We start from the raw sequence: 12529 nt of genomic DNA, 5'->3' as shown, positions 1-12529 counted from the left end.
TTTTTTTTTTTTTTTTTTTACTGTACGCGGGCCTCTCACTGTCGCGGCCTCTCGTGTTGCGGAGCACAGGCTCCAGACGCGCAGGCTCAGCAGCCATGGCTCACGGGCCCAGCCGCTCCGCGGCATGTGGGATCCTCCCGGACCGGGGCACGAACCCGTGTCCCCCGCATCGGCAGGCAGACTCTCAACCACTGTGCCACCAGGGAAGCCCCTGGATTCTGTTTTTAAACCCATTTCACCATGAACAAACTGACACTCAGGGATGTTAACTCATCAGTCCCACCCAGTAAAAAGTGGTGGAGCAGGATGCAGACCCTGGTATGTCTGGCCCTGGAGATGTCTCCTATGGAGTTCCAGCTAGAGTGTTCACCCCACAAAGGTACACTACTCCTGTACTCGGATGGTCTCAGCCTAGAACGGTGCCAGTACACCACAGGCACAGAGTAAACCCTTGCTCAATGAATGCATAGCGCTCAAGACTCAGTTCTTAGTTTTACCCCACACCCCTTTAAAAGACAGGCTGCTTTTTTGTTGGGGTTCACCCTGAGACAGAAGGTAATTGAACCCGTGTTTATTCAGTGCCCATCTTGGGCTCAGCTCAGTGGGGAATGCGGGCTGTAGGGAAATCCACCACTGCTGCGTGTAATTGGATTGGAAAGGGGCCCTTGGCTGGGCTAACAGTGCTCAGCTCCCAGCCAATTGCCCGGCTGGGGCCTGGGAAGAGCCCCTTGGCTCCTGTAGCTGTTCCCGATGAGTAGGTGTGAGTAAGGAGCTGCTTGCCAGCGTGCCTCCAGCTTCAGCTGTAACTCAAAGAAGCAGATGACTAGGCCCTGGTGCCTTTTTCTAGAGCCTTTTAAAATCGCCTCCTTTACTGTCTTGGCAAGGCAGACTCACCGGGGTGGTGGTGATGATCCCAGTTTATTTCTCTGTTCTGGAGGGCAAGGTCAGGGTTAGAGCTGGAAAAACCATGAAAGTGATCCTGTCGTCTCAATGGGATAGTACTGCCCCTACCCCTGACCCTGCCAAATGTGTAGGATGGGTATTTGTTGCTCCAATAATGAGGGGGCATTGGTGGCATTTAGGAGGAAGGGACAACGAATGCTAAATGTGCTGCAATGTATGGGGAAGTTTCATTCAAAGATTGTGCTGTTCAAGATGCCGTTGGTGAGACCAAAGAGGAACTATTCTAGATTAATTCCTTCTTTGTACAGGAAAGAAAACAGGCCATAGCACTTCCCTGTAAGTCAGCTGAGTCACACAGCCTATTTATGGCAGCACTGGAGACCCTCCCATTCCGAAGACCTGCCTAGGAAGGTCTGGAAAGCTCCTGGGCTAAGCTAGTCAGTTTGTGGGGCTGGGCCTCAGGAGGAGTGGGGCGATGGAATACAGCTGATTGTTGAGGACAGTGGGTACCCTTATGGGGCCACTTAGCTGACTGTGCCTCCCCATGGAGGGAGGCATCTGAGGACGCCTGGGTAGGCGGTCTGCCGGTGCTGCCAGCTTACTGGAGAAGTGATGTTGGCAAGAGATGAGAGGGGGGTTGGAGGAGAGAGGGCTTAGATATGCTGGTCTCCTGAATAACAACAGCAGTGACTACAAGCTTTTGAGCCCTTCCTACGTGCCGTGAACTCTGCTTAGTGGTATCCATATGTGCTTGCATGTGATTGTCATGTGAGAAGTGATCCTGAGAAGATATCTTACAGGTGAGATGCAGTTGTTTTACAGGAAAAAGGCACGGAATAGTTAACATGCTCAAAATCCCAGTTAGCAAGAGGTAGAGCTGGGATTTGAATCCAGGTTTTGGATTGTTTAGAGCAGTGGTTTGCAAATTCTGGTGAGCATGAAAATCACCTGGAGAGTTAATGAATGCGATCCAGGCTCATTGAAGTAAGACATTTCCCCCAGGTGCTCTGATATGACCAAAGTTTGAAAACCAGTGTTTTAAAGGAAAGGGAAGGGGCTTAAAAACTTCAGCATTAACTGCTGTTTTATACCCTCCATAAATTAAGGGAAGCAGGGAGGTGGGGGTGAGGAGATAGAAGGGAGGACGGGATGAATGATTCCCCCTTTGTCTGAGCTCCATGGCACCTTAGGTCACGGGGCTAGTAAAGCCCTCATCATAATACACTCTGCTATAGCCAGCTGTGTATTGCTCACATCGGCCACTGTGGGCTCTTGAAGGACAGGGAGTCCCTTAATTCTTGAGAACAGAGACTTATCCATGCCTGCATCCCCACTGCTTGCCATCTTGTATGTGTTCATAAACTTTGTTGCTAGAATCAGCATTTCAGAGATGGAAAGGAGCCAGATGGTTGTCAAGGTTCTTTGTGCACCTAATTTTTGAATCTCTTCTATAAGAGTTTATTCAAACTTGGCTTGAACCACCACAGTGATGAGTAACTCATTGCTCCTTTAGCCATTCTGTTCCATTCTAACAGCACTGAGTGTTCACAAGCTCTCCTTTATTCTGAGTCACTATAGCTTTCACCACCTGTATTGCTTCCAGCCCTTGGAGACACACAAAATAGATCTAATTACACTTCCAGTGTTTGAAGACAGGGCTTTTGTCTTTAAGGATTTTCTTTTGTAAAGGCTAAAACGTCTCCAGTTTCTTTGGGCATTCTCATACAAGGAGGGTTTTCAGCTCTTTCATCCAGGTCACAGTTCTCTGAAAACATAACATTGTTTTGCTTCCTTTCCAAAGAAGGATGCCCACACCACATACAGTGTTACAGACATGCTGCAACCGATTCATTATAGAGTGGTAGCATTGCTCCCTTTTTCTAGACTCCCTACATCTATTAATGGCAGCATCAAACACCTTACTTTTTAAAAAATGACTATAGTATTAAATTGAAATTAAAGTCACTGAAAACTTTTAAGATTTTGTGTGCACTGCTCCTAAGCCATTTCTCTCCCCTTCCTGCACTTGTGCAATTGGTTTATTTGACTTAGACTTGGGGCCATTCTTTGATTTTGTCAAATTCATCCCTGGATTTTTAAAATCCAGCACACCTTGGTCTATTTGGATACAGTTAATTCATCTAGTACATCTGCCCACCCTTCCAGCTTCATGTCATTCATGAACAAAGAGCTATTTTAGAGAAGTTCATGACGTTTGGAGAGCAAGGACTTCCTCTTCTTTGGGAAGAGTCTTTTCTAGAAGCCATAATTGCTGATGCTTTAACCCTTAGAGTGACAAGCATGACTGCCTTCATCTCTCTTCCTTCCATGGTATTTATGAAAAAAGAAGCCACACCCACCCCTCCAGAGAGGTGGAGTAGATTGGGAAGGTGCTACAGACATTCTTTCCTCTTCCCTGTGGCTATGCCATACAGACACTGTTGATGATTCCTGGGCGCCATTGAGGAAATACTTTCTGTTCAGTCCAGGTCACCATGCTGTAAGAACAAAGTTGGTCTAGAGGCAAATAGTGAGTGCGCTAGCACAGTTACATCCAGCAAAGGACTTAGTGGTGAGAATGGAATGTCGTGGCATCATGGAAGGACCAACCAGAGGCACCTGCCTTGGAGAAATAGCAACAGGCTCTTCTCTGGAAACTATCACCATCATCAGTCCAACTATTCACTTCATCCCCAGTATTGTTCAAGGCTTGTGGAAAAGCCAAAATCATACAAGTAAACGGTTGATCTTCTGTTCATGTCAGTTCATGATTGCTGTTGGGTGGTTTGTTGATGCCTCGTTTCGTGCTTCAGCCTTTTTGATTATGGGTGGTGTTCTCAGGGTATCAGTTTGAACCATTTTAATTGTCATTTTTGTAGGTCAAAACCAGTCAAATAGTTTCATATGGTTCAACCCAGTAAGTAGTTGCTTGGCCTCTTCAGAAATCATCTTGGTTCACAGAAACTCTATGTCTTAGAGTTGGAATGGATTCTTGGTGGTTATCTTCTAAAACCCCACTTTGACTCTCTTCTGTGGCATTCTGGCAAGTGAAATATCCCCTATTATTCCACCCTCATCTTGCAGAATGCACTTGGTCCTTTATCTTGCATGCGCAACTTTTAAAATGTTTGAAGGTAGCTCTCATGTCCTTACCTAGCTCTCTCCTGTTTGGGCTGTGCGTAGCAGTTCCTTCAGCCATTCTGCATGTGACATGCTTTTGGACCTCTTAGCATCTGATTCTTCTCCTTTGGATATGTCTACCACATTAATGCCCCTCCTAATGTATGGCACTGTTCTCTGAACCAGAACCCTAGGTTTTGTGGTCAGTGATAAGAAGAGGTGGGACTTTGACTTCTTTTTATGTGTGATTTTTGGGGGTTGGTGGGCGTAGTGGGAGGTTGTGCTTAAGTGCCACAATTGATATTTGCCCCTTAAAATTAAATTTTGCTTTTGCCTGCTCGCATCTTTTGGGCCGTAATTCCAATGACTAAAGAGTTAGCTATTCCTTTCAGCTTTAGTTCATTACAACATCCAGACAGCATGTCATGAATGTTCTCAGCCAAGTCATTTATCAAAATGCTGAGCAGGTCTAGGCTCTGCTGTAAGCCACTGGAGAACCCCAGACAGGACAAGGAAACTGAAGTCCACGCTGAAGCTCGTGATGAAGGTCAGGAAATTGCCTGTGGAAGGGCTGGTCTGAGACACGACTATGGAAGTAGGTGGAGCTTTCCTTCAGGCCCCGCCTCTTCCCCTTAAGCATCCTTCTCCCCAGTCCCAGCCTGTCCCCTGTGTCCTCCCCTGCCCATGGTGGCAGACTTCCTCAACCTGTGGCTGCGTGTCTCCATCCTTCCTTCTCACATGTCCCTGTGCCACTCCTGTCTTTGGAGAAAGAGCTTAAGCTTGGCTTCCTGATGATCTGGCACACAGGGCAGTGCAATGACTGAGGAGTCTGAAAGCAGCTCATGTTCAGATTTGCATTTTAATGAGGGAAGTTGCTTAATAACCCCAAGAAATGACCCAGGAAAGGAAAAGCTTCATATTTTAGTAGAATCTGGGGATGGAGATTGAGGAGAGGGAGATGGTGGCCACTTATGTAAAAGGGTTTCCCCAGGGCACCTTAAATCATGCTACACCAGAATCATAAATGAAGTTGAATTAATGTCCAGACACTATTTTCTGCCTCTGAATTCTCCAAGACATGTCTCCTCCCTTCTCCACCAGCACTGAATTAGACAGGGTAGCTAGTGTCATGGTTACCATCCAGCCTGCAGAATCCACCTGCTGGCTTAGAATCCACATTTCACCACTTATTAAGCAGTGGGATTTTGGCTGTAGGTCTTGGTTTCCTTACCTGTAAAATCAACATTATAGCAATGACTTTCCCATAGAGCTGTATTTAATAGCATGACACATAGCCATGCCTTATATATAGCAAACAGTCAACAGATATTAGGTACTGTTATAATTCTTTTTACCAAATTAACTGAATTTCCTCTCTTTTAAGTGCTTAAAATGCTAAGACGTGTATTTCTTCTTTCCCCTTCTCTTTTCCAAGTTCCCAATCACCCTGCAGACACGATGGTTACCTGTGGCTTCTCTTTCTGTCAGGCCCCACCCCCTACCATCTTCACCATCTCCTTACTTCCTCCTGAAACATAGGGTGGATGTCTCCATTACCTTCTGATTTTATGTAATTACTCTTTTTAAAAGTCCTTGTGGCTTCATAAAAATTCAACGTTGGCACTTGGCACTTACAGCAATTAGTGACATTTCATTTCTCTACTTCAGTATGGAAAAAGAGATGATATGTGTGGATTTTACAGGGGGAGAAAAGTTACCCTGAAAGTGAATGAGAGAAAAGTCTTGGCAGAGATAACTTGCTTTTTCTCCCCCCCACAAATCTCTCTCTCTTTTTTTTTTTCCATGAGTGACTTCCTTCTTCCCCTGAAATACTTCTCCCAATTACCCAGCCAAAATGAAGGAAGGAAGGAGGATTAAAAACCATCTGAGGGGGTGGGATATTATAGGTTTGAGGGGGACACAGTACTAGCTTAAATGATGGAGGCCTTCAACTTCTGGCCTGGTTCCTGAACATTGCATCTTCCTTTTGCCTGTTTCGGTAAATGTTTTCTATTCTCTATATTAGTCATTTTCATGACAGGCTTCATGATGGCCACAGCCACTTACAAATGACTTTGCTTTCGTAGCCATTTCCATCCTCCTGAGCTGCAAAAGCAGCTATCTCCATAGGGATTTTCCCAAAAGGTATAACATAGTTTAGAGGGCCATACGTATATTTTGCATATAATCTACATATGATTTGCAGTCTGTTTTAAAGCAGTTTCAACTTTGCATGTCTTACCTACTGATGATCTTTTTCTCTTCTTGTTCTTGTATGTACCCTGAGAACCTGTGCACCACAGATAGATAGGCACAAGAAGGGTGGGACATAGCACTAGAAAGAGTGAAGAGAAGGGTAAAAAATCTCAGACATCTTCGTGGGATCCAGAATGGTCCCTGGATCCAGCTAGGGTAGCAGTTTGACAGTGTGTGACATCTACATAGGAAACATTTCAGTTGCTTTCTAATTTTTATAATTATTTTAAAAAAGGCATTGTAGTTCCATAAGAATTCTATATTGAAAATTCTTAATATCCTGACTATCAAAGGCTCTTCCGAGCTCACTTCTTGTTCGCTACCCTCCATTAGGTGAACTTTTATGGAGCTGGCTTTTGAATCTTCATTGAAGATCTATTCAAATTCAGAGCTGATGGTGGGATTGTTTTGGAAAGATGTGGTCCCCTTTGCTTCCCTGAGCCCCCGTTCCAGCCCATATCTTGTCTTTTAGCAGCCCTGAACATCAGGTTCAGATTAAATGCCAAACTGCAAACCCAGCCAGGTGCTCGTCCCAAGGCTGGCTGTGTGCTCTGCGGGGCTACTGCTGACCCTCTGTTTCTGAAATTGACAAGAAGGGTGATCTTCATTCCCCTCCCCCCGCCCCGCTTTCCTCATCAACCACATACATAACACAGAGCCAGCATAGATCGCTTTTCCTTCCTTGCTAATTATATCCTTCTCAGTTAAGATTTTTTTTTGAGCATTATTTTTCTGTATCTATATTGGAAAGCCATATAGTTCCTTTTTCTTTTTGAATGTAAAATTTTACTTTAGTGTTGAATATGCATGTAAAAAAAAGAACTTCCAGGATATCTTAATATCCCCCATCCCTCCCAGGTTAAGACTCAGTGCTCTGGCCCCTTTTTCTTTGAGGATTCATTCACTTACATGGGCACAGACCCTCTCTTTCATGAAGTGGAGGTGATACACTTTCATATTTGTCCTGACTTTCTTGCAGACCTTAGTCCCATACTGTTAAATGCACCTTAGACATTTTGCTTGAGAGATTCTTCTGTTTCTTCAACTTATCATGCCTAAAACAGAACTCATTATCGCCCTCATTCCAAATCCATCTCCCAACTCCATCCCACCTTCCTATTTCTGACAATGCTTCACTCAGTCTCCCATCCGTTCTTCCCCTGAAGCATCTCATCGGTCACCCAAAGCCTGTTGCATCTTCTTTTCCCCTTTTCCTTCCTGCTGCCATGATACTAATTTAGGCCCTCTGCCTGTGACAGATCTTTCTGCCTCTATTTTCCCTCTAATCCATCCTGTCCACACCATTGCCAAAGCAATCTTCCTCAACATCATTTTCCCTGGGTCATTCTCCTGCCCACAAGCCCTCAATGTCTCCCATCAGCTGCAAGATCAAGTCCTTTTTCTTTAGCCTGGGAACTCAAGGCCTTCATACAATGGTTCCATACTTTGATCCTTAAGATCACCTTTCACTTCTTCCTCAGATGAACCGTTTGTATGTGTTCATTGTTATTCGTACAGCACGCATTACATACCTATCACATGCCTGGCAGTGTCCTGGGTGTTCCAGAAAGTTGACATGAAAGTCCTTATAAATGCAATTGGTGGTCTTGGGAGGTAGTGGTGTTAACCTGGCACGTCCTCCGTTGCTCTTCATCCTAAACCGTCTTCCAAGGCATATTGTAAATCCCACTTGCCTCCAGAAACCTCTGCTGCACACCCAGGGCCCTCCTCACTGTCCTACCGTCCTTATTGTCTGAACTAATCATTTGACGCTTACCAGTTACCCATCATTCATTCCTCATTCACTCACCAAATACATACGGAACACCTACCGTATGTCAGGCACTATGCTTCGTGTTGCCTCACACATCGGTATATTTTTATAGCATAAACAAAAAAAACAATAACCCTTATATAGTCCTTACCATGTACAGGCACTGCTTTACATATATTCATTTGTTTAATCCTCAAAACAACCTATGAATTTGGCATGATAATTATCCAAATTTTACAGATGGGAAGTCAAGGCACCGAGATGTTTAGCAACGTTCCTAGGGTCACAAACTAGAAAGTAACAAAGGAGGGATTCAAATCTGGCTCTGAAGTCCTTGATCTTAACCCCTACCCTTCACTGTCAGGTACCACTATATATATATCATGTGTATGTTTGTGTAAATATAAACACACACACACACCTTCCCAACTAGACTCTAAACTCTTCGAGGTTGACAACTATGTACCATACTTGTTTGCATCCCACTACCTTATGCAGCCTTTACATATAGTAGGCACTTGAATCATTTGTTTGATTGATTCTTGTTTCTTCCATTCACTTTTGGGGGGACCTGAGGTCTTTTTGCAGCAAGTAGGAGGGTTTTGGGGTGGAAGGGGAGAGAAACAGAATTTCAGAATAGACCTAGACCCTCTGGAATTCCTGGTTTCCAGTTCTTAACTCTGCAAGCTTAGGGGGTAGGTTTGTATAAGAGAAGATACTAATGTAAAAGCTCATGAAAGTGCAAAAATTCAAACTCAAACCATATTACGTTTACACAGTTTCTCCCCTCTCTCATGTTATTTCCTGTTATACTTGTTTATGTCTGTTTTGCTTTGTTGCCTACAAAACCGAAGTTTTGACACCAGGATCTCAGATTTGCATTCCTGTCCTGATCTTTCTATTTAAGATTTTCTGTAAGTCGAAGAACATGTACATTTTATTTGAGTCACAATACTGCAACTACATATGTAGCTTAATAAAACCTGACAAGTACATATTTAAATTTTAAAACACAGGTGGTGGATATTTGCATTTTAAAAGGATTCTTCCTTTTACAAAAGTTTCCACTGCAGGGTTCCATTATATATCCAATTCCTCTTAGTGCATTTATCATACAATTTAATTTACCAAAATTTGATTTATATGTCACTCTAAAGGGGTAGCTCTCAAGTTCTAGTGAGCACAAGAATCACTAGTGCGACTTATTTAAAATTCAGATCTTTCCCCATCTCCTCCCCAAGATTCTAATTCATTAGGACTTGGGTGGGGCCCAGGCTCTTCACTGTTGATAAGTATCCCCAGGCGGCTGATGCAGGTGGTCAGTGAAATGTGTTTTGGGAAACACAACTTCAAAGAAACACAGGTAATACATAAATGGGCCCAACTGTAGGGGCTTCTCCAGAGCTCTGAACACCCTCTGAATACCAAGTGTCCCCTTTCCTCTTCATTTGGCAAATTTTTGTTTACTCTTCTGCCTCTCTTCTACTCACACCTCCTAGCTGCCAAACATCTTTAATTGCAGGTATAAAAATGTTTGTCCTTTCATTTAAAAAATGAAAGGACAGTTATCTCAATAAAGCCCCCAGCTTTATTGAGATAACTGACAGAGCATTGTGTAAATTTGAAGTAGATAATGTGTTGATTAGATACACTCTTACGACACACCTTCATGTCATCACCTAGTTACCATTTCCTTCTTATGGTGAAGACATTTAAGGTCTACTCTCTGAGCATTTACGTTTCAAGTACACAATATAGTACTGTTGTCCTTTTATTTTTAACCTCCGTTTTGCTCTTAGGGATCTCTTTGGATCTTCCTTATTCTCATTTCTTGATGCTGACAACCTTCCTGTGAATTCACGCACCTATTCTGTACCCGTTCCCCCTTCACCTACGCCACCGACCTGCCCCAGGCCCTCCCTCTTAGTGTGCTAGATCTGGATGCTGAAGGCTATGGCTTGGTCCAGAAATATCAGGCATTTTATGAATAGTTACTTCTGCTGAGGTTTCTCTTAGTCAAATCTAGCGCCTTTGTTCTTTCTGCTTCTTATCCCCTCCAAATACCCCTGAAATACCAAAACTTAATTTTTTAAATAAAACAAATTGTGAGAATGACTTGCTTTGGCATGATTCCCTTCCTCCATGAGTATTAATATCCTAGGCCTTGAGAGATGAATGCCAGAAATGTACATTTAAAATACGATAATAGTTTAATGAAATTTGTTTAGAAAAAGTGACTGACATTTATGGCACATGTATCTACGTATTTAATATATCATTGATCTTTAAAAAGTCAGTTGCTTGACCCATATTTTGTCTTTGATTAGTTCTCTAAATCTCTAGTTATCTCCAAAAACATTTACAGATTTCCATACTTTAGAGATTTTTCTCCTTTATTAATCTCCTATATCCCTGAATTTTACTCTGGGTAAAGTTGAGATAACTCTGGGGTGATCTCCAAGTAACTCCAGTAGTAATAAAAGCAACGGAAGAGCAAAGAGCCATCACAGTTGGCTACTGGTTGGAAATCTTTTCTTTTAATAGATGTATCAGGACTTATGCTTCCCTTGAAGTAATGAGCTCTTAAGAGCCTTGTTTGACTTCCACAACAACATAGTGAGAGGTTCTGCTACTTGTTTATTGGGCCTCCGTGTACCTTCTTTAATCCATTCAGTGCTTGGCTAGGCCTCTGTGATCAAAGGTGAGGGACTTTCTAGGAAAAGTTGGCGGTGGAGGAGGGACAGAGGTAAGGGGTGTAGTTGTCACTGGGTGAAGGCAAGGATCATATGGAGGTAGTTTCAGGTTGTCTAACTCTTGAACGCAGGAACTCATTTTTTAAAAAAATATTTATTTATTTATCATTTATTTATTTAGGCTGTGCTGGGTCTTAGTTGCAGCATACGGGATCTCTAGTTGCAGCATGTGGACTAATTAGTTGTGGCATGCCAACTCTTAGTTGTGGCATGCATGCGGGATCTAGTTCCCCGACCAGGGATTGAACCTGGGCCCCCTGCGTTGGGAGCGTGGAGCCATACCCACTGGACCACCAGGGAAGTCCCGCAGGAACTCATTTTGTATGTTCAGTGTGATCCAATTTTTGTAGAAGCGACTACTGTATCCAGGGGGAAAGAAAAGTTGGATGGTAATCTCTGGATGTGGGATTACAGCTGATTTTTTTCCTTTTTCTTTTCTGAATTTTCCAAAGTTTCTACGGTGACCGTGTATTATTATTAAAAACAATTTAAAAGAAAGAAAGAAACCTACTTTGCCCAGCACCTGGAGTCTGTTTCCTAGGGTACCTAGTCTTTCATAGATTTATCTCAGATCCTACCTGTTACATAGAAACAATGGTGAAAGGAAAGTTCTCGTGATGTGGCCGAGAGGTTCAGCAAACAAAAGACTGACCTTGAACTGGAGGGCCCGGGACGTTCTGCCCTGCATTTTAGTGCTCGTTGCATGCTCCTCAGTACGTGTGGATGCCCCTGCCACTCCTTCCACTCAAGAATTAAGAGAAGATTGCCTGGCATTTGGGATTCTAACTTTGTCTTCTTTCTTTTATCCTTCCCCTCCCCGCCCCACCCCCCCCACTCCTCTTCTCCCCTCTCTTCCTTCCTCAAGGCCTCTCCCACCTCATGATGAGTGAACAAGGTAGGTGCTCTGTGCTGTGGTGCTGCAGCGGCCTGAATTGCTTGCCTTCGTGCCTCTGGCTGGTCGCTCAGAGCCTCATCATCCCTGGCAGGCCATTTGCTGCCTGTCTCTCCTACCATGGGCCAGGCTGGCAGCAGGGCCATCCTGTGGCGGGGGGCGCCTTTCCCAGTGCATCGTGGTTTCCTGCCCCCATCACCCCCTTGGCTTCTCCATTATGCACCATCATTTGTCATCCTGGGCCCTGGCTCTGCCGGGCTGCCTCCAAGAGAGAAGCATGAAACAAGCCATGACGGTGTCGATAATGGGGGTGAATGAAGCTAATTTCAGAGCAACAGAGCGGTTAACTTCTTCCCTAAGCCCCATGCTGGGGCCCCAGGTTGGGGGAGAGGAGCTGAATTTCACTCTGAGTAAAGGTTTGCTTATTGTCTTCCCCTCCATCCCACTGCCCATTGTAATGACTTTTAGCCCCAGAGCCCCGAACGGTCAAAGGGAACCCTTGGGGGTTTGACTGTTTTCAGTTTTGTATAAAAGCAAAAACCTCCGAAAGAACATGCTAATGTCCTCATGGCAGGATTCTAACTCATTATACACCCTGAAGAAAACTGCATATAAAGATCTGTAAATTCAGCATCTGCAAACTAAAATATTCAATTATGCAGGAAATGAACTGTGCAGGAAATTCAGCTCAGCTAAGCACAGGGTGGGCTGTGGATGAAGCCTTTTTCTCCTAAATAAAAATTTTCCATATTATCAGCCTAAATCAGGATTCAAGAACTGAGCCTACTTAAAATTGTCTTTTTCTTCACCGTTCAATTGCTGCTATTGTGT

At 43.9% G+C, this 12529-nt stretch overlaps 1 protein-coding gene across 1 annotated transcript in view; it reads left to right on the top strand.

Moving 5' to 3' along the window:
- Positions 1 to 12529, top strand: part of NRXN3 (neurexin 3) — a 1577176-nt gene that overhangs the window by 40686 nt on the left and 1523961 nt on the right. The window contains exon 3 of the mRNA XM_024737819.1: positions 11672 to 11701. Coding sequence (XP_024593587.1) covers positions 11672 to 11701 — 30 coding nt within the window. The remainder of the gene's footprint in view (positions 1 to 11671; positions 11702 to 12529) is intronic.

This window comes from Neophocaena asiaeorientalis, unplaced genomic scaffold, assembly GCF_003031525.2.
Source record: "Neophocaena asiaeorientalis asiaeorientalis breed wild unplaced genomic scaffold, Neophocaena_asiaeorientalis_V1.1 scaffold49, whole genome shotgun sequence".
NCBI lineage: Eukaryota > Metazoa > Chordata > Mammalia > Artiodactyla > Phocoenidae > Neophocaena > Neophocaena asiaeorientalis.
Note: the sequence above shows the minus strand (reverse complement) of the source record. Positions and strands in the feature narration are given on the sequence as shown.